The sequence below is a fragment of the Antrostomus carolinensis genome, unplaced genomic scaffold (genome assembly GCF_000700745.2).
Source record: "Antrostomus carolinensis isolate BGI_N321 unplaced genomic scaffold, ASM70074v2 scaffold1760, whole genome shotgun sequence".
NCBI classification, from domain to species: Eukaryota; Metazoa; Chordata; class Aves; order Caprimulgiformes; family Caprimulgidae; genus Antrostomus; species Antrostomus carolinensis.
This window is the reverse complement of record NW_010290373.1, coordinates 89,478-113,257: the sequence shown is the minus strand read 5'-3', so window position 1 is coordinate 113,257 and position 23,780 is coordinate 89,478. Positions and strand designations below refer to the sequence as shown.

The 23,780-nt window shown below is 36.1% G+C and overlaps 1 protein-coding gene across 1 annotated transcript in view; it reads left to right on the top strand.

The window, feature by feature from the left end:
• Positions 1–23,358, top strand: part of LOC114818796 (neurexin-1-like) — a gene marked incomplete at both ends in the record, with an annotated part of 81,799 nt that extends 58,441 nt beyond the window's left edge. Inside the window, one exon of the mRNA XM_029086177.1 lies at positions 23,244–23,358. Coding sequence (XP_028942010.1) covers positions 23,244–23,358 — 115 coding nt within the window. The remainder of the gene's footprint in view (positions 1–23,243) is intronic.
• Positions 23,359–23,780: the final 422 nt, after the last annotated feature.

Sequence of the window (23,780 nt, the reverse complement as noted above, 5' to 3'; positions counted from 1 at the left end):
ATTCTGATATTATTCTTGCCCACTGATTGATAGAGGCAGAGTTGCTTTTTGTTATGATAAAAATTGCAAAAGTAGTAGTCTAAATAGTACTATTGCTAAAATAGTAGTCTAAACTGAGGAACATCCAGGATTCTTAGAATAAGCAAGCATTTAAGAAAATAAACTACTTCCATGGGCATTTTACCTCTTTAGTTTCCTAGCTGAATAAAATAAGGAGTTCACAAATTCTCATCACATTCAGCACTGCATATTTTTTCCTACTTAACACAATAAAGTATTAGTATTAAATCCATCATCTAAAAGATCGCAACAATTTTCATAGACATCATGATCTAGAGGAGCAGCATTATACACAATTTCAACAATTCTCATGCTTCAAAAAAATACTATATGGATCATACAATTCTTACTTGATCTTTCATAAAAGATTAACTCTGGACATTACTTACCTGTAGACAACATATTGTATGCCTAAGCATAGACAATTCTTCTGTCTTGGCTTTTATTCTTCATTTTTCCTGAATCAGATTAAAATTCCCCAATTGTTTTCTTCAGTTCAGCTATGAGTGGAAGAAGTCCTACAGGCACACATTCACTTGAATGGAATGACCTTCACCTTAAGTCTCGAGCACCACTTGTGCTTGCATGGAAACATTTACTACCAAATTTTCTATCTGCTTCATGGAAGCATTTGTATGTATAAGCAGCTGAGGTTCTTCCATGAAAGATGCTGTGGAATCACAAAGAGGTTTTATTGCTTAACAAAGTGTGGCTGGTTCATCAGTGAAATAAAAAGATTTCTACCTTTATAGATAAGAACTCAGTGATCAGAGCCTGAGTATGCAGAATCAGCTGAAAAGGGAGAGTAATTTTTAGTGATCAAGCTTCAAAAACAAACAAACAAAAATATATGAGTATAAGCAGAATGAGCTAAAATTAATCCCAGGAAGAACCCATTTAAGAGTATTTTTTTCCCCATAACAAAGTATTTAGTTCACCTGTAAAAGTACAGATTTACAAGAATATTAAATGCTTTGTTTTAAGACTCTGCATTATTTACTAACTATGATCATTCTGTGAACTCCGCATCGGAGTCATTGTGTATCTGTAGTTGTCTGTACAGATCAGGACCCATTTTTTCTCTTGATATTTGTTTACTAATAAGTCTTGTGAACTTTCATTTCTACCTTTTTCATAACATCGTAGCTATGTGATTATTTCTTGTGAGGAGTGGTGTTCATGTCTTAAGGGATGGAAATGCCTTCTCAGAATCTGATTTTTCACGGTGCTGTGGCTTTTTGTGGGCTATATTTTTGAGTGGTTTTTTTTTTTCATACATACAAAGTATGAGTATGAGTGTGCTAGAGTTCCAGAGTCTACTGAAGTATATTTTGTATCCTTGTAAAGGAATATAGCAGCCCTCAAAATTTCTGCAGTCCTCTGTGTAGCACAATGAATGTAAATGTATATTATATGTAAGTTCATGTTCACATTATCTCTTCTAGAGAGGGTCCTGATCAGCAAGGTAATGTGTCCTGTTTTACCATACGTGTCATCCATTTCAGTTCTTCATTTTCTTCACATTCATTTTTCCTCCCCTTCAAATTGTTATTAAATGAGCCGTGTAATGTTTTGTTCACAACAAATACCAGTGACAGGATTTGTTGATACTGCACTGGAAATAAAACTTAGGCATATGGGTTTGCTAATTTGTAGTGGGAAGATGTGCACTGGCCTAAGCTACTGATCTTGTATCAGTCTTGATTTGCATGAACAACATCTCTCTAAATCAGTGGGAGTTGCTGGTAAAGACTGATGTCAATAATGCACACTTATTACTATGCTTTCCATGGCAGACCAGGCTGCCAGAAAATATATTGCCTTGGAATTATTTTGTTTGAGGTATTATTGTTGGTAAGACTCTCTGTAAGTTAATGTTCTGTTTTCCAAACCAGCCAAGTGCTTTCTGAACAATTGTGTATGAGGTACTACTTCACACTGATGAATGGGTGTTGTTTTTATCGCTGGATATCAAGCTCAACTAGTTTAACCCTGACTGGTAAACTGACTTCCAACTTTCTCTTAGAGCTATCAATAATTCTCCATGCATTGCACAAGAGTACAATGAGCAAAGACTTCAAATGGTACAGATAATTGCAAGCGTATTCATAGTTTGCACTGAATATATTTAGATTGCTCTTTGAAGGGGAAAAAAAGGCAATTATCCTTTTTTTTCTACCTGAGCCTGGTATTACAGCTCATTTTTTAAGAGATCTTAAAAAAACCCCACAAAAAAACAAAAAGAAAAACAACCCACCATGGTATAGTTTCTTTCTCATGACCATGAGATACACTGAAAAAGATATACAGGAACATACCTGAAACAACAGTACTATTTCCTTTAAAGGGCCCCAGTAAATATATTTGTCAAAGAAAAATCAATACAGAAAGAAAAATGAATCACTGCTCCTGGGGGAAAAAAAAAAAAGTGTCTCAAATGCTTTATAATTGTTCAGAAAATATTTGTGGGAGGAATGACTCCTGGAAAACCTCCCAAGGTCAGTGAGATCCATGGCACTGTGTTGAGTAAGTTACAGTAATTCTTATGCACTCAGTTTTCCAAAAAGAAATTGCTATTATTTTAATTCTTTTTTTCCCCCCTTTTTAAAAATAATTCTTTATTTTTAAATTTTTTTTTTCCATTGTTGTTGGTTTTTTTTCTTCTTGTTCTTCTTCTTCTTTCTTTTGTATATAGTCCTTGTATTTGCTAAGGAAACTAGCAAATTCCAGGAGGGAATATCCAATTTACATAAGCGAGTGGGATCACTTTTATATGTAAATGGTACCAAAATGTGTGTCACTGTTGCACAAAGATTACTAAGCTCTCTGTGCAAACTTCAGCATTTAGGGCCCAGTCCTGTAATCCAGCTGCAAAATTCCTATTGATCAGAAATTTCCATTGTGACTTTTATCTCATTACAAAGAAGCATAGATGCTGTTAGTGCTACATGATGAACTTTGGTTTTCCTTTTTACCCACCACTGTTTTCTTCCAGCATGTGTGAACCCTGTTCTTCAGTTTCTGGAGAAGCTGGGTCTTAGAAGACATGTGTTGTATCTACCCAAATTAAATCTCTACTCCATTCTTCACTGGATTTGACTTACATTCTTTAACATTTGTGACAATAGTTATTTTTTACAATATTTTGTCAAATAAGGGAAAAATATCCAACACTTGAATGAGACCTTTTTTCTAAATGTCTTTCTCCTCTTCTTATGTTCCAAAGTGTATGTAATTGAATGATGCATTTCTAGGAGAATTATTCCAATTTAAAATGTGTTTATAAGAGTTTTGACCAGAGATTTGAATTTTTGCTATAAGAGACTTACACCAGTCCACATATGAAATAGCTCTCTTGTCTCAGCAGAGATTTACATAGCCATATCTTCCATCAGAATCTGCACTTTCCCATTGCATACTCATTCAAATAAATTTAGATTAAAAATTTATTTGACCTGTTTTAATAACTTTACTATCACAAATCATATCTGATATGTTGGTCTGTAGGCATTCACACATAATATGTATGAATATGATTTCCCTGTGATAGTATCCATATTTTCTTTCTGTGTTGCTTTTATTTCAACTTGTAAAATACTGATTTGGACAAGCAGCTTTGACCTAATGTGTAATATGCAGTTTGGTGAAGCAACAACTATACACTAGAGATGGCACTAAGCACATTTTAACTACAACATAAACCCAGATCTTGAAAGCATTGTGGTAACTTCCATTACACTAAAAGCTATTGATTAGAAGTGCTTCTCTGGCAGAAAGAGGAGACTTAATGAACTCGTGTTCTAGTGATTCACCTGAGATCTCAATGGGAGTTGCAGATGCCAGGTAGGAGCACAGCAGATAAACCATGAAAATCAAGGAGCAATCCAGGTCTTATCCAAGCTGTATAAATTAATGGAAAGATTTCTATCTGAATGGGTTCTAAAGAAGATCCCATTGTATGTCATATGAACTATTCCTCCCCAGTTTTTCTATTCCATTTATTTTTTACTAGAACTTTACCTGTTTTGATTATTTAAATTTTACACTTCTCATCAGACTACTTGTTACTGAAGACAGAAATAGCATGGAATATAGGATGCTATATAAAGGACACGTCTGTTTTATGTCATTTGTTTATAGTGTCTGTTAGACTGTGTCTTTTACATGTCTTTTAAAGACATGCAGATATCATTGATACAAGATGTAAGAAAGCAATAACAGCAGAGTTTTTTAAAGGTTATGCCAATGCCCTAACCAGAAGGTGCTGTATTTTAAAAATTTGTCCCACTACAGAAAACAGGGATAACTCACAAATAATGCAGACTGGATTAATAAAAATGATAGTTGTCAATATTGAATGTTAAGATTTACATTCAAAGAGATAAAAGAAAACACTTGAGACCTTGATATTCTAAACTACTTTTAAAGGCAAATGGCTTTTTGGGGAGGGAGATTTGGTCTGTTTTAATGGAAGTGAAATGAGGTGGCTATTCCACATGCATTACAAGCATTTTTTGGGAAATGTGCTTTGAATTTTTTCTTCTAAGAAGCAAATGATTTACAAGCATTAGATGTTCTTCATAACAGACACTTTTGGAATAAGTATACGTTTCTTAAAGCAATAAGAAATTTTATATAAGCTGTAAAAAGCAGAATGAAAAAAAGAATCAAGCACTTTTAAAATGGCTATATAAAGAGGCTTTGGAAATGAAAATAATTTGAGTTATGTTGTTAGTGGCTTTTGTACAGTTCTTATAATTTTGGTTTGAAACAAACTATAATTACAGAACAGCAGTTCCTTGAAATATTATCTTTAAACAAAAGAACACGCAACAAATTCAAAATCCTATTAATCGATACTGCTTTTTCAAGTTCACGAGCATCTTCATGTGCATTAGTCTTTGTTTGGTTGAATTGTAAGGAGCCTTTTCCTGAAGTTCAGTGTTACCTATTTCTGTCCCTTGGAATGATACGACATTTTGGAGTTTTGTGTTAGTAAAGCTTCCCCCCCTCCCCCCCCCCCCCCCCCCCCCGTATGTGAAAATTACTTATGTTTTGGTTTCTGTATATATTAATAGTTGGACCATAGCACATAATTTATTGTTCACTATGTTGGCTGTATTGATTACATTTATACACACTTTACATTGCATAGGATATTACATGAATGAATGTGCATATGCTTATGTAGTGTATGTATTCACTATATGGTCATAACAATTCCACCTCATTCAAATATGAATTTCTCTCTTAGTAGACAGTTACTTGCTCAGGTTATTTCTTTATTCTGAAAATGTGATTGAAAAAAATATGCAAGAAATATTTGTGGCTTGTTTGGGAGTTTTGTTAACTTCGTAAAGTACATAGGTTACATGGTACATGATCCTTGCTTTCATGATTATAATTCTGTGAGCTCCCTAATGGCATGAATACTTTGCTGGTGAGAAATTTTAATTATGGTTAAGATGTAGGAATTTTTCTACTTTGGGAACCTCAGAATTATTCCTTCTTTTCATGAATAAAAACTAGGAAGCAGGTGATTTGTGTGCTCATTTTAATAATGGGACAACAATAAAACAAGCTTTCTGTTATTCACTGGGATTTACCTTACAGAGAAGGATTTCCTCTGTTGGACAATTTGCTTAGTCCACTTATTATTAAAATTTTTTATTAATAATGTAAGAAATACTATTTTATATCATGCTTAAGATGTAACCTCAAAAGAATAGTATCTAAGAAGTACATTCAGAATACATTTTCATGGATATATTTTTCATATTACTCAAACAATAATATTTATGTCCCCTCAGATATTTTCTTCTATGGCTCTATATTTAGATGTTCTCATTAATTTCCTTCTAAACTTCTATTTGACTCAGTCCCATCAAAGGTCATTACAATATTCCCTACTGTCTCCTTAATATGTACCACAGAGCAATACACCAGAGAGGCAACTTTTTGTGAGGAATTATTATATTTGGTTCTGATACAGTTTTGGCCCAGAAATAATTACTCACTAAAGAATCTAAGGTTGATTTTTCTCAATGCCGTCTTTGTCATTCTAACCAATCTGCCAGCTGTAGGAGAGATAACAATAGAAAAGATGCTTTACCAATTTTTCATCGGCAATGTGCTACCATGCTGATGCGTTATGATAAATCAGAGCAGAACTATATAAAAAATTATCTCCATGTGGCCTATACTGAAAATAAAGTAGGTTTAGAAAAAAATATAAAATGAGTAAAGATTAACATCAGAACATATATCCAAGTAATTTATTTCAGAAAGGAACAAATGTAATAAGACTTCAAGAACTGTCAAAGAGGATGTTATAGTGGCTGTATGCTGCAGTCCCCCTGACCAGGAAGAACAAATGTATGAGGACTTCTACAGACAAATAGGACAAACTTCACATTTGCATGCCCTGGTCCTCATGGGGGACTTCAACCAGCCTGATGTCTGCTGGAGGGACAACATAGCAGACTATAAGCAATACAGGAGGCTCCTGGAGTGCATTGATAATAACTTCCTCCTCCAAATGATAACAGAGCCAACAAGGAGATGTGCTCTACTGGACCTCATACACCAACAAGGACAGACTCATTGGGGATGTGAAGATCAAGGCAGCCTTGGTTGCGGTGACCATGGCAGAGTTCCGGATACTGAGGGCATGGAGGAGGGTGAGAAGCAAGCTCACAACACTTGCCTTCAGGAGAGCTGACTTTGACCTATTCAAAGATCTGCTCAGAAGAGTTCCATGGGATAAGGCCCTGGAGAGAATAGGGTCCAAGAAAGCCAGTTAATATTTATGGATCACCTTCTCCAAGCACAAGAGACTACCATTCCAGCAAATGTGAAGTCAGGCAAAAATGCCAGAAGGCCTGCATGGATGAACAAAGAGCTGATAGCCAAACCCAGGCACAAAAAGGAAGCATACAAAGATTGGAAACAAGGACAGGTAGCCTGAGAGGAATACAGAAACATTGTCCAATCTTCCAGGAATGAAGTTAGGAAAGCCAAAGCCCAAATGGAATTTAATCTGTCCGGGGATGTCAAAGACAACAAGAAGGCTACTGTAAGTACATTACTGACAAAAGAAAGACCAGGGAAAATGTGGACAAGACAGGGAAACTGGTGGCACAGGATTTGGGAAAGGCTGATGTACTGAATGCCTTCTTTGCCTCAGCCTTTACTAACAAGACCAACCTTCAGGAATCTCACGTCCCAGAGACGAGAAGGAAAGTCTGGAGCAAGGAAGATGTACCCTTGGTGGAAAAGGATCAGGTCAGGGAATACTTAAACAGACTGGGCATACATGAGTCCATGGGGCCTAATGGGATGCACCCACAAATGATAAGGGATCTGTCAGATGTCATTGTGAGGCCATTCTTGATAATCTTTGATCAATCATGGCAGCTGGGAGAAGTACCCAAAGACTGGAAGAATGCGAATGTCACCTCTATCTTCAAGGAGGGCTAGAGGGAGGACCAGTGAACTACAGGCTGATCAGACTCACTGCAATCCCTGGGAACACAATGGAGCAGCTAATCCTGGAAACTATTTCCAAGCACATTAAGGATAGGGAAATCATTAGGAGTAATCAGCATGGCTTCACCAAGGGTATATCATGCTTAACCAACTTCATAATCTTCTATGATGAACTGACTGACCTGGTAGATGAGAGCAGAGCACTGAATGTTGTCTACTTGGACTTCAGTAACGCCTTTGACGCTGTCTCCCATAAGATCCTCACAGAGGAGCTGCTGATGTACGGGCTGGATGAACAGAGAGTGAGATGGCTTGAAAACTGTCTGAATGGCCAGGCCCAGATGGTGATGATCAGTGGCACAAAGTCTACTAGGAGGACAATGAGTGGCTGTGTACCCCAGGGATCAATACTGGGTCTGATCCTGTTTAACATCTTCATTAATGATCTGGATGATGGGGCAGAATGTACCCTCAATAAGGAGGACAACCCTTAAATTGCGAAGAGTGGCTGATACACTAGAACATCATGCTGCCATTCAGAGGAACCTTGGCAGACTGGAGAAATGGGCTTACAGGAACCTTAAGAAGCTCAACAAGGAGAAGTGCAAAGTCCTGAACCTGGGGAGTAACAACCCCATACACTCATATATGCTGGGGGACACCCATCCGGAAAGCAGATTTGCAGAAAAGGACCTAAGGGTCCTGGGGGACACCAAGTTGACCATTAGTCAACAATATGCCCTTGGGGCAAAGGATTCTCATGGTATCCTGGGCTGCATTGGGCAAAGCATTGCCAGCAGATCACAGAATGTGATACTTCCCCTCTACTCAACACTGGTGAGAACATACCTGGAATACTATGTCCAGTTCTGGGCTCCTCAGTGCAAGAGAAATATGGACATACTGGAGAGACTCCAACTAAGGGACACAAAGATGATGAAAGGACTCTCCTAGGAGAGTCCCAACTGAGAGAGCTGGAACTGTTTAGCCTGGAAAAGAGAAGGCTCAAGGGGGTGTACTGTTAATGTGTGTAAATACCTGAAAGGAAAGTGGGTAGAGGACAGTGCCAGGCTCTTTTCAGTGGTGCCCAGGCACAGGACCAGAGGCAATGGGCACAAACTGAAACACAGAAGGTGCTGTCTGAACATCAGGAAACACTTTTTTACTGTAAGGGTGGCCGAGCACTGGCACAGCTTGCCCAGAGAGGTTGTGGAGTCTCCAACATTGGAGGCATTCAAAAGCCATCTGGACATGGCCCTGGGCAATTAGCTCTAGGTGGCACTGCTTGAGCAAGAAGGTTGGACCAGATGACCTCCAGAGGTCTTTTCTACCCCAACCTTTCTGTGGTTCTGTGATATTGATGAGACTGTTAGGAAGGAAAGAACTAGCACTAACTTGGTTTGGCTTCATTTTATAGACATCCCCAAAATGTGATTGTCTTGAAACATCTATTGCCACTAGAAATTTTAATTGTGCAGTTCTGAGATAGGAATAGTCATAGATGAAAAATGAATGTAGCTAGCCATAATATGCATACAATTAGGGTTTTGCAAAAGCACGTCAGGTGCAATATCTCCTTGTCAGGAGCCACCTTTTTCACCTATTCTAAACTAACACCTACAAGTTTTTTATATCAATTAGTAGCCTTATAAAAATTATGATGTATACACTTAGGCCAAGAAAATAACTATTTAACCAATTCATATCGAAGTGATTAATGAAAATCAATTGTTCTAAAGCATCTCTTTCCTGATTGCAATGTGTGCAAGTACTCTGTACACATGGGAGCTCAATCCAGGCATTCACTTGGCTACCAAAAAAGAAAAGAATTGTTGCTCAATTTCTGTAAAATCTATGGAGGAAATAAAAAATACATAAATTCTTACTTTAGCTAAGGTTGACCAGATTTTAAGTGCAGAAATGTTGATTTTTTTTAATTGTAAAATTTCTTATAATTAGTTTCATTGTCATTATCTATATCTACTAATTAATTAGAATAACATTAAACATTAGCATTGAAATGATTGTAGACTAGTAAAGGAGAAAATTAAGTTCTTTAAAAAAAATACAAAGATATCTATTTTGTTCACTTGTAGTCACAGATAGCTGTGATTAAAATTTAATTTGATGTCAAATTAAATACTCAGTTACGGAGTGCTGACTTCCAGAGTGCAGCTCTACTCACTTCAGAGGAATTGCCCATTTAAACAAGCAAAAAGTTGTTCAATTCTAAAGGCTTCCAAAGGCAGCTTCAGCTCTGTTCACATCCACACAATTAATCGCAATAGTAGCAGGAAAATTTTATTGTGAGTAGCTAAAGAAGAACTATACAACAAAGTGATTTTGAATATTGTTACTCTATTTTTAATTGTGTACAGTGCATCTTCTACATTTTTAGTTGCTAACTCTGAAGAACACTTCATACCAAATTATCTTCAGCTGCCTGTGCTAAAGTCATAGCATCACTGATAGACACAAACATGCCCCACTTTTGTATAAGTACAGCATGTGAATTCAAAATATGGCCAGGTTTGCAAGCAGTCCTGTTAATTTTTGGTGTTGTACTAGTCTGGGAAGGCAGAAATATCCTGCTACAGAGTCAGGGACTTGAGTGAATATCTCAGATGGGCAGAATGTGCAGTCATATATCATCACCCTTTGTAAGTATTATAAAGAAGAAATATTATATTTACACATTAGAGACTGTGAAAGTGTAGATAGCTGCCAGTTCACCATACAATACAAAACCAGTACAAAAATTGTAGGAAGCATTGTCTAATAACAATATCCTTCTCATAGACAAAAAAAGTGACCTCTCCTCTTTTGAGTCTTCTGCTCGTGTTATCCACTGGGTCATCACCTCTGTAAAGCTGCCATCCAGTTGGAAAATTACTTCTGCCATTCAATCACTGCACAGCATTTTTACTCACTGTCAGCTCAGGTAATCCTATTGTATTAATGGGTCTAACAGACCTGTTTTGCTGAAAGGATGATTGGACAGGGATTTGATTTCTTCTGATAGTAACTGAGGTCTGATTTTGTAGCCTCTTGTATAGATGTAATTGACTACACAAAGCACAGTGCAACAAGGAATCCGATGTACTGGGCTAGTTTCTGCTCTCATGTACATTAAAACAAGCACAAATAATTCCTCATTTCACAACTGTTTATTAAACAAATGTTGAAATAAGTTACTTTATGTATTTTTTCAAATTAATTACAAAGCAGCTATTCTTAAAACAGAAATACCTATGTCACCCTGTATCACTTTAGTAGAACATAATCTGTTCTTACCATTACTGTCTGCCAGCCAGAATAGTTAATTCTGTATGAAACGTTTTGATAGGAGTATCCTGAAAATATATTTTCATGCCATGTACCCAGCAGGGCTAAATTGGAGAAAATCCAAAGGAGTAAGAATAGTGGTAGGAAGAAAAGAGGAGTTGCAGTAAGATGTACAAGGCCATGTAAAGCAGACCATATACAGTCAGTCCTTAATTCTAGTTAGTCTATCCATTCTCCATGATAGGAAATAAGACCTCTAGTGATTACAAGGAAGATATCTAAAAGCACAAATCAAAATAAAGTGTACAAATCACAGAGATTTTAAATGGAAATTGAGTGTTTCCAATCCAGAGAAATAGTCCCTGAGGCTAAATGGAAAAAGAGCAGCAATTCTTAAAGAATATCTGGTTACTGAGTGAAATACATAGATTTACAGTGTGTTTCATTTTCTGCTTAGACATGGGAATTAAAACACTGGGGAGGAAGCGTGGTTCTTTGACTTGGCTTCACTTGTACAAATTACTTACTTCTCTTTCCATTATCTCGATTATTAATATTACTAAATTCAATTATTAAAACCCCTTTGATTCCACTTTGATTCCTGGTTGTGGTTACTGCAGCCATGACACAGATGCAAGAACACTCGTCCCAGTGACTGATGCAAATTTCTTTGAAACATTGACATATTACAAGCAAGTCTGACATTTAGTACATCTGAGACTAGCCAGACCCAATTTGGAGAAAAAGTATTACATTTAATGAGGTGGCAAAATAAGGCCAGAGTCAAATTTCTTGGGATTGTAATATAATTAAAAAGCAGTCACTTTTATATCTACATCATTGTCTCTCCCCTGAGTCAGTCCAAGTTTATTTAGAAGTATGGTAAAAATTACTAAAAGAAGAGGAGAAGTAACTTTCCAAAAATGTCAGTTCTAGGAAGTATTTGAGAAAAAGGAGATAGTATCAAATATGTGCTTATTTGTTAAGTACTGTGGGTCCAAAAAAGCACAAGTCTATTCAGATGTGCAGTATCTAAAAATGTGTAGCAATAAGATAATAGATTAATAGCATTAAACTAAAACAATGTTGAATGATTTAATGTTTGATAAGCTTGTGATGATAAGTGATAGAAAAGTGATAAAGCTGCATAAAAATCAAGCAGCACAAAAATTGTTGCCTCAGAAAAAAGATTTACTTAGATCTTGATTTGATTCTGTTTGTCATCTGCAGACAACTGGAGAGGGTATTAGAAAATATTACAGGGTGTAGAAGTAAATTGGAGTGGGGATATTTTCCCATTGGGAACAACAGCAATGATTTGTCTGACTGATTTTTTTTTCACCCATTACATTTGTATACTTCATGGGAAACATTTCTCAGTGAACTCTTTTGTGCAAATGATGTGGAGATTGGTTCTGAGAAAACAATTTATTTGAGCATTTTTGTGTTTAACAGGGTGTCAGTGTATTTACTGCTGTTTATGCTTTGTTTTTGTTCTCATTTGACTAGAGAAAATTCCTAGAAGTTATGGCCAGACTGTAGTGCTATGAAGATATTAACCTGACCTCCTAAATGGCAAAAGGCAGAATTTCTTTCAGTGATTCTTACAATGCAGCTCAAAAGCAATGACTGATGAACAGTTTCTATTAGAAAAAGGCTCTGTCTAAAGACTTCAGGGAGGAATTTCCCAGTGTTCCCAATACTTATTTTATCTTTATTGAAATTTTGCAACTTATTTTCAGTTTTAACTTTTCTGATTCTCTATCTCAATATTTGTCTGGATAAAAAGAACTTCCAGCTATCAAGAATCTTTCTCCTGACATTGATAGTTACAGACTGGGTTCAAGACACCTCTTAATCTTGTCTTTGATAGATTCAATACGTTGAGCATCTTAGAGCTTTCATTGTAAGACATGTTTGATGAGTTTTCTTAGGTTTTTAATGCCATGAATGACTGTGGGAAAAGTTTGGGGTTTTTTTTCTGAAACCTCTTTGATTTTTCACTTCCTTTTAAATATATGAGTACTAGAACTAAACACAGTAGTAGTTTTATTTATGCCACAAAACGTAATGCCATTTTCTGTTTCTTTTAATTATTTCTTTGCCTGTGCATTCAAGACTTGCACTACTCCCCTTAGTTACTACTTCACACTAGGAGCTCATCTACAGTAGCTTAACTAAAATGGTCTTGTCATCATTTCATTCTCAATGCACTTGGAATACATAGAACTGCCTAAAAAATGTGGCCTCATCTAGGGTAAATTTGTTATTAGAATTTACTGAGATGTACTGAATTTGGACTGATAGCTTTGTCTTGTACAAATCTGGCAGCAACTTCTAATTGTGCCCTAATGATCCTCTTCTGGCGGAAAGCCTCATCCTCATTTTTGGTCAAGACAGGTCATTTGTGCACCTGGCAGTATTGCACCTTTCTCCTTAGTCTTGTACCAGGCATTCCAGAAAAGAAGGGATCTTCACAGACATGTAGATGGAAAATGGAGCTAGAACAGAACCAAACTCCTGTTATTCTGAAACTTCTCCCTTCCACCTAAAAAATCAGTAGAGTTCCTGTTGTATTATATTTCAACCCACAGCACTGGAAAGTCCTCTGAATGGGTCCACCCAAAGCTTTGTGGAGCCTGGGAGAGGCTATACATTGACATCAGAGCTAATGGGGCCATGTGGAAATGTAGGAACTCCTGGGCCCTGTTCCCTAGCTTCTGGTGGATTTGCAGATTTTGCAGATGAATCCCAGATTTTGTTCCAGAAGCCCAGCTGTAGGAATTCTTTCTTCCCTATTTACTCAATATTCAAGCAGAAGGCTGTGACAGAATCAGAGTTCTGTAATAAGTGTCTTTATAATGCATTTCTAATTATTCATAATTACAGTCAAAAATTGCAATCAATATTTACAGTGGTTTACAAAAGTACATTTCAAAAAAATGCAAATAATCCTGAGGGAATTTGGCAGATACACGGCACTTGAGAATACCAATGCTAATAGCCACAGATTTTTAGTGTATTATTTTACTTCATCGTTATTGAGACTGTGACTGTTCAGGATTTTTAACATACTTTATAACGTACTTCATGTTTTCATATCCTTTCCAAATATTTTCTTTTGAACCACATGTTATACAAAACAATTTCTGTAACAATTTGAGAAACTGATGGGACAGGCTGTTACACTATCCAAGAGCTGCTAGGTGGAGTCCCATAGAAAAAGCTGCCTCTTGAAATTACATTTTTCAGTACAGTATTTTTAAAGAGATAAATTTATAGATAAGTGCATTATGCTTTGGGAAAACAAACTTAAAATACTAGATCTTAAATATCTAGCCATTTTTATTGCAAGACACCTTCATAAAAATAAGCTTTATTTCAGGCTACTTCCTCACTACTCATACTACTGAGTATCTTATGAAATTTCATAAACTATGTCTGTGGTATATTATACCTTCATTGTTGCCGAATATGATTTTTCAACTATAATTTTGATGAGGAATAAAAATAACCTATAAAACTGCCACTTCTAATGTGCTATTTCTTTTTATGTTATTTCTGGAATGTTATTTCTGTAACTTCAAAATACTAATGTAGTATTTCATCTGTTTATCATGAAAATACTGTTCTTATATAATTGTCAGGAGAACTATTGTGCTCTGTGCGTGGCTAAGGTGTAAATATTCAATCAGAAGGAAAAAATGTACTGGCAGAAATAACCACAAAATATGTAAACAATCACTTTTTTTTTTTTTTAAATCAAGGTTTCCATGAAGCATCACCAAATATTAAAATGATTCTTGAATTAATAAAGATATCCTGTAAAAACATGATGCATTTTTATGTCACTGAATCATAGTAATACGCTAAAACCATTAGAACTGGTTGGGCTTTTGCTGCAAAAACTATATAGCAGATTCTGCTCTCAGCTCAGTAGGGACTGCCTGGGACAATTCATCTGAAGATAATAAGCCAGATTCACAGCCTGTGTAAGTTGTGTAGTTCTACTGATTTCAACTGTGTCACGCCAGATTTAAAGCAACTGAATATTTAGGTCAATATGTGTAGTCAACAGATTACACCAGTAGTGCTGCGAGCAGAATTTGGCCAAAGGAATTAGGTTATAAATACAGAAATTAACAGTGCAATTTAGTATTGTTCTTGGTGGGGATGGGGGAATGTCTGAAATAAGCATTTGCAGTGGATGAAGACCTGTCTGGTTCTTCAAGTGAGTAGCACAGTGCAACGTGAAAACAGAGAACTTTTCACATCTACTAGAAGTCAGAGCACTGAAGAGAAAGTTACCTGTCTGACCAGTTGTCTGGTTGCTAGTGGAGGCTCTAAGGCCAGTCTGCTCCTCCACTCTTGCACTGACAGTCCCCTTCGTCTCATACCTGGGCTGTGCATTGGTGAAAATCACTGGTACAATCAGCTGGTGCAGAAAAAGCTAAGAGCCATTTTGTGCCAGTGCTTACAGCAGCTAGGAGATGGCACTTTGGGTCTTGAAAGCCTCTGGTTCCACTGAAGCCAACAGAGCTACTTGTTGGACAATAAGGTCTTCAGGGTGGATGGATGTAAATGTGGGTAAATTCAGACTGTGGGTGGCTAAATCATCAGCAATGACAGAAATGTGTAATACAGCTCTACTCTCCTCCAGTTACATAAATTTTACACCAGTGCAACTGTAATGACATAAATACAGTTACTCCTGATTTAAATGAGGAAAATTTTGTTCCCTCCAAACTGAAAAATTAAGATGTTGATAGTACATATGGCTTTCAAAGAGTTTCTTTTTTAATTTTTTTTTTATTTATTTTTTTTAAGAGTGACTGGAGTAAGCAAAGTTAGAATTTGGGTCTTCTGGCTTTTAGTCTCTGCTTAGAAGAGACCATGCCAAGAAAATGAGAATGAGGAAAGTCAAGGAAAGTGTCAGTGATATGGAAATACCATTCATCTCAAAAAAACCCACCTTAAATAAATAATAGTGCTCAACACTAATCTAACATAAAAACCTTTTAAACTACCATAAGGAAAGTGAGCTAATTTTTTTCTTAGATTGCAAAACTGTTTAAGATGATTTAACTTACCATGACAAAAACATGTGGAGGAATGAATTTTCATTGGTGTTTACCAATGTGTATACAGTGTATAGGGGTTTGGCTATATACACTGTTTTATTCACAGAGCAGGAATTCAATACTTTAGATTTTATTTAATTCAAAATGTTTTGACAGTTTATTTTACTATCACTTAAAAGTTTAATAAATTAGAAATTTAGGGGAAGCTCCTCAGCTAGTGTAAATCTTTCTGGTGACAGAGTCATTAAAAAAGACATACCAATCACTGCTAAGAATAGGACACACGATATAAACCAAAATATGCTAAGCCCTGTAACCAGATGAGTTTAACCGTCTGACACTGCCTGAGATGTCATTTTCAGAACTCCCCCTTTGACATCATGAGCAAGTTCACATGCTGATTTTAAGTAACCACATTAAGCTCAGTGTGGCCACCAGAAAAGATGCTATTGCAGTATTAGTATTGCAATAAACCAACACTGGGGTAACCAGGTCTAGATGAAGAAGCCTGAAGTTATACTGCAATTGAAATAACTAATATATTTTTAATTAAGTTTGGGGGTTTTTATGCTTAAAGAAAGGAAATTACTATATGCAGTTAAAGGAAGAAAGCTCTTCCAAAAAAGTTTAGCTATAAGGAGCTATCTCTAATAACCCAGATATCACTGTAATTTATACTGTGTATAGGACATAATATCTTTATCTTGTGGATTAATTTTCTGAGTGAACTTTATTTTGCTTTGTTGATCTTCAGGTATTTACTCACAACTGGCATACTGCTTTTCATATTTTTTTGTTTTTCTTTTCAGCCTCTTACTTACCTAAATGCATGAAACAGTGTGCACCTCAGCACTCTCATAAGACACTAAAATTTCAGTCAGTGAGATTTTAGAAATCTAAAATTAGAATGTGTGCATGGAAAAGGTGATTTATAATATCTTAAGACAAATAAATTTATCTGCTCTGACCTATGAGTATTACAACTAAAAACGGAGAAACTTAAACCCTAAGTATTATTCATCTTTTATAGTAGTTATTCTATTTTAAGTGGGAAAATTTTCAAATTATTTATTGGAATACTGTCTAGTTATGATGAGATTTTTCAGTGTTTTTTGGCATTAACTTATGAAGTCTTTTCATTATGAAAAGTAACACATTCCAGCAGGAAAGAGCTATGCTTAAGAGATATCATTGAGCCCAGTTCTGTGTAACTTGTTTTACTGACTCCTGGTTTACAATATACCCAAATTAGTTTAGATCACATTTCTTAATGGTCACATGAAAAGGTATTTTTCTACAGGAACACTCCATGAGAAATGACCTGTAATGACAGAACTGGGCTTCAATTTGCAATTGCTTCTGAGTGTCTGCTCCCCAGTGAGTGTTGGTGGAGATGGATGAACTGCAGGAAGAGAGCTCCCAGGCAGTCAGACTGCTGTCTTGTCACCCTTCCCTGTTTCTTTGTTGGTTTCACACAGTCCATCTCCTTGACTTCCGTGTTGTTTTTCCTTTGTTGTTTTACCTTTCCCACTTTCTCTCTCCCCTGAGGTATCTTTGTACTCTCTCCTATCCTCTCCTCAGTCGAAATCATAATGGGCAATGGAGGCATAGTCCCTCAAAATCACTTACCTAATGGAGGCGCTGAGGGATATAGAGACTAGCATGAGTACTAGGACACTGACCTGGTTTCCTGACTTTAAATTCTGTCCAGTTCATTAGCTGAGGCTCAATTCCTAGTCTTGGTGTGTAGACTTTGGGGGAACCCTCTTTCCTGTGCCCCGTATTGATGTTGGGCTAGAGATAAAAGGCCAAATTACTGCTTGTTGGTAGCAGTCTTTACTTGGGCAAAATGCCCTTTGATCTAATATGGGGGAAGAACCCATGCCTGAATTTGCTGTGGCCTTTGCAAGCTGTACAAGGCAGAGAACTGATTGATTTTTTAAGATGTGCAAGTTTCTGATGCTGAAAAATGCTGTGGGACATGATACTAAAATTGTGAGTTATTCCACCCAGCTTAAGTGACAGTTTTTCCACATTGGATATGGAGATCTGACCCAATGACCAGAGCGAGTGCCTCAGTAATGAGTGCAGGATCAGCCACGCTGCCTGTGGAAACATCTTCACAGCATATGCTAAAACTTAAGTTAACTTGTTCAATCTGTTTAAAATCATCTACTTCATACGAGTCGTTAAGGAAAATTCAGAATGGGAAAGTAGAAGCAAATGAACTTAGAATCCCTGTCACAAATGACTGATGGCTTTAAAATACCTAGTTATAAAAGTCTTACAAGAAGATCCTCTGATTAATAACTAATAATAATTGAACTTATGAAGAGATGCAGTAAATCCTGTACAATTTTTGCGCTTTGGAAACAGTATTGTTTTATTTCATATCACATACATTTTGTTAAATAGAGGAAACACTGCTTCCCTGGTGCTTTTGTTTTTCCCTCTGGATTGTAGCAATGGAGCACTTGCATGTTGTGTTTGATGCCTTGCATGATGAAGACATGCAATGGCAAGTTCCAGTCTGCATGCTGCTTAATGAATGTTTTCCTTTTCTCTCCTTCCTTGTTATGTGCTTACAGAAGACAACTATGTGGAAGGTGGGTGCTTTCTACCTTATTTTCCTAAGCTCTTTGTTTTTCCCTTCTGTTTAGTGGTTTTTTCCCCTTCTGCTTAATGTTATAAAAGTACACATAACGTTCAGTACGGTAAGTTGCATTTTTTTACCCATAATGGTATACAATTTTATTAAGTAAGTGTGATTTCTTTTTCCATACAGAACACAAGCAAAGCTCTATTTTAATCTTGGTCTTATTGGTGTAATTCCAGAATATCCCCACTGAAACAACGGGATTTAAACTCATATGACTGATATCACCCTTCAAAATAATTCAGGAGATTTGCAGAAAGACTGATTTCTTCTCATGTTCTGTATGAAAAACAGTTCAAGAAACTATTTGTTTCATTAGTGTGGAGCATAAATCCTCATCATAAGAATGTAATGCATGTTAAATACCTATATTTTAATTGCTTAGGAAAATGGAAAGCGCTTTTCTTTTTAATACTACAAATCTTGCTTACTGTATTATTTTTTACAGCAGAAAGCGTTAGGAAAAAAGTTTTTCTATCTAACTTTTCAGTATAATGCATTCTGCCTTTTGGACATTGTGAAAGAAGCAGCATGTGATTTTAATAAAAATCTTGGTATGTAATTAAGTCCCTTTAAAGAAAGTATGGCACAGGGCAGTTGAAACTAAAGCACAATGCCATCTAGCCTGAATATTGGTAAGTATGTCTATTAGCTGGTAAAACATGTTGCGTGCATATATATCATAGTTTAAAGGTACAGAACGTGCTTCACAGATCAGTTACTGCTGGGATTCAGTACTGTCTTTTTGCTTATAAGCCAAAACATGCAGGTGCTTTTTTATGTACGGGTGTTTTTAAAAGTCTATCTGGGCTGAATTTTTGCATACTGGAAAACTGATTATCTGTTTGAAAAACTAGTATCTCGATCTAAACTGAACAATAGCTTTTTCTTTTCCAATACTTTAAAAACTATTCTTAAATCAAGGACTTTGTAAGCTAACTCATATGCAAAGTGACTGCCCTGGCACACTTCTGACCCAGGGTCCTGTAGTGAGCCACAGTGGAGCCTGAGTTCATTCAGGATTCAAGTCACCGTGGGCCACTGCCTGCCTGTTCAGTGATAATTTTCTAAAAAAGCCTGGAACTATCAGTACTGTGTTTCTCTCTGCTGCTGTATTCAAGGGCAAAGAGAGGTGCTCAGATTTAGCACATACATGATGCTATGCAATTTTGTTAAAATATATTGTTACCAATAGGAGAAAGAAAATTTAAACAATTCCAATGTTTTAATTGTGTACATTGTTACACATATACATATCAATACAAGTTCCTTTTCATTGTGAAATAAAAATGTGTTCAACAATACTGGGGTAGGAATTCTTACAGAAAAGCATAAAAGCCTAGAAATAAGTACTTAATCTTATATTTGATCTGTGTATAGAACCCTTACTGGTGTCAATATGAGTCTCAAATGTGAATTAGGATGAGTTTAACTGGATAAAGAGGTTAAATTTCATTTCATGTATTCATTTATGCACAGCAGTGCAAGATAAAACCAGAATAACAGCTAATCCAGACTTTACCTGAATCTAATTCTTAAAACGGCAACCTTAAATTTATTCCAACACAGATCTGGATACTTATGCATACATTAAAGTTACAAAAGATGTATATGGAAAGAACAAAAGCATAGAATGTGTATCCAAAGCACAATCTGGAAACTGAGATATAATTTTTCATCTTTGATTTCTGTGATATCTGAGCATCTCTGTAAGTTAGACTACATAAGAAAACAGAAGGATTTATTATTCACGGAGTTAAATTTGTATATATTGCTGGTATGAAAAGACTACATTTTATTAATTTTACTAAAATCATGCTAGGGTTGAGCATGTTCACCACAGGTTTATCATGTTTAAATTTTGTTTTGGCCTGTGCTCTGCATGGAACTCACACACCAAATTATGAAAATATCCTGTCTTCACATCCACTTCTACTATCCCATCCTGTGTCCCTTAACTCTCTCTTCTCAGAGCCAAGTTCAGTATAAAGATGGGGTGGATCACACATGAGGCATTCCTATGAAATCTTGAATTCCTAATTCATAAAGAAAAGGCTTTTATTATTCTGCTTATGAAGTAATGGTGCACAAATGAATATTTTCAATGTATGGTACGCCTATACATGGCTAGTTAAGGCTAGAATATTCTATGACTATCCATTGTGGTATTCTCTATTATAAGCAGACTGTCATTTTGAAAATCTAGCAGTGATTGCTATCAGAGTAGATTTATCTGTATTATTTTAAACCATTCTGTGAATTGCACAGGTAGAGTAATAGTAATTCTTCACTCTTCCATAACCTTCATCCATAGATTGAGATTGCAAAAATATAAAATAAGGTAAGTATCATTATGTGCTTTTAGCAAGTAAGTAGAAGTAACCTTACTGCTTCACAAATAAAGTAACACACAGAGTCAAACAAAATACAGTGTCTTGAGGACTACTACTAAATTTTTTAATTGATAGATGTTTGGTTTGAGCAGTGCTTTTTTTTTTTTTTTTTACATTTACTTAACTTCCTTTATAGTTGAACAGCACTGTAAGTGACTCTTGAAATTCAAGTGGTTCCTATGATGCTTTCAAGAGGCACTTTTGCTATTTACATTTTTTCCAAATTATACAAGAGTCATGTATTTACAACTGACCAATCTCACATATCATTTTAGCAAAAATAGTAGCTCTCAAGCAGTGGTAATCTCCTGAAGATAGACCTTTTGTTTAGGTCCTTACAGCTATAAAGGTCATGTTTAAATGCAAGCTAGTAAGAGATTACCTCTTTGCATTCCCCTAGGAGACATGACAGCGATTTGCTTCATACTTCCTAAGTGCTGAAAAAGCTCACATAAAGTAGCTGCTGAAAAGTCACATTTTATTAAAGAAAAAGATGTAATGTTCAACTAGTTCCACTTTCCCTCTATCAAATACAGTTAAGGCCAAGTCAAAAGCCTGAAATTTCTTCCTGTAGTTGCCAACACAAAAAGTTAAAAGCCAAAAGACAAGTGAAATAATCACTTGAAGAGACTAAGTCTTCCAGAAGACCATGCAGCAAGGGATCCAAGCAAGGATGTCGAGCATTAAAAGAATGAAGCTTGACCATGGAATTTTATACTTTATACCTTGTTCAGTTGCAGCAACACTTATAAAGAACACTTATGAAAACATTTTTGCTCTCTTTCACAAGCTGCTTACTGCAGCGCAGCTGTGTGATGTTTCTCAAGCAATGCTTATGTAGGCATCCCTTCAGGATCACACTCAGCTTTCATTTACATTGCTATAAGCCCCAGGTAAGCCCACGAGCTGCAGGGCACTGTATTTGGAAACAGAATCTGTTGAACAGGAGATGGGGCACATGAGGCCCTTCAGTTTAACTACACATCTTAAAAGGGTGACATTAAAAAGCAGTAATTCAGCAGAACCATTGTTAGTCTATTTGGAACATCACTTGAGATTTGGAACTGATAAGATACCAATCCTTTAAGACTGATGGCAGTCAGTATCTTCTTTGAACTCCCCCCAAGTACATGAGTCATTTGTGCACCTAATTTTCTTTGTGAATTAGAAATCATAGGAACTCTCTAGGAAGTCTGCTTTCCAATAAAAAGCAGGATATTTTATTGCACACCTTCTTTGTGTGAATTAATTTTAATTAATTGCAAATAAAATAATGTATCCATTCTTATAGTTGTTGGAGAAGAGGAGCACATTTAACATATAAACAATTAATAACTTCTAAAATGTATCCTAAACCAGCTAAGTTCAACAAGAATAACCCTGTTTTTTAAACCAGACATAAAATGTGAAAAACCTTCATATTTCTAGAAAATTTTTCTCCCTACATCACAGTATTCTCAATGAGAGTATAAGTATCATTTTATTATCATGAATTAAAAGAGCTGTTTGGTTAAAGAGCAACAAAATTTGGCTCTGGTTGAGTGATTATCATTATGGACATCTGTTTCGAAATGTCACTAGACCTATACTGGTATGATTGGATTTCATCTCACAACACAAATGTAAAGCAAAATCTATTTCTCACAGATTTATGAAGTTGCTTCAGAAGCTGTCACTTAAATTTTCTTTATTGCTATGTATTTTATATTGTATATGTAATAATTTGCCTTCTCTGGAACAAATTCATTCTACTCTCGCATTTCACACAAATAAGGAGACATCCCTTGCATTATCATTTCAATGTGATGAAGAAATTTTATTTAATTACCTGAAATGCTCATTTTTATGAGGGGAAAAAGATCAGACCCAGCCCATTTTTCAGGTTTACACTTCTCCAGGTTTTTAACATTATTTCACAAGTAGAGGACAGGAAGTCCTCCCAGCAAAGTGTTCAAGGCTATATAATCAAAATGCAATAAAGACAGATGGAATATTAAAGGAATACGTTGGATTTGAAAGCATTTTATTATTTTCTATCACCCAACTACTGCACAGAAGAAAAGCACAAAAAAACAGCACCCAGTGTTTGAATTGCAGTTCCGTTACTCATAGCCCAAAGCATTCCAACCAGTGGTTGAAAAATGCTCTTTGATTTCCCTCTATGATACAGACATCTCATAGGAAACAGATGCCTGTCACAAAACATTTTTGTCACTGTGACAACACCACCTTCCCGTGCTCCCTTGTTCATTGCTGACTGTGCTCTTGTTTCCCTTCAAGGTCTGGCGCACCTGATGATGGGCGACCAAGGTATGGGCTCTGTTCCTTTTCCACTCTGCTTTCATTGTTTCTTCTTGTTCTGTAGCTGCTTTGAATCCATCACTGCAAACGATGGGCAAATGCTTGAAAGCTGTCTTTGGCTGCAAATAAACACATGGTTTTAGTCACATCTTTTCTTCTTTCATTTTTTTTTGTTTGTTTGCTTTGTAAGCTTTTGTCCTTCCTGCCTCCTCAACTCCCCCTCTCGCAATACAATAACTGAAAAGAGGTGAGAGAAATAAGAAGATGATTAAGAAAATATAATGTATTTAACAGCAGATACAATTATGGGTGATTCTGTAAACAGTAAACGAAGCACAAGACTACTTTCAGATAGCTCCTGAAAGAAGATACTCAGTTTATCATATTATACACATTGAAGAGACCATTTACATTAATGCATGGCTGATTAGAAATGTGCAGAAAGCACCTGCTCCTGGCTTCTGGAATGCTGAGAGTACAGATTTGCAACCTAACAAAATCAGTGATTTTTTTTCC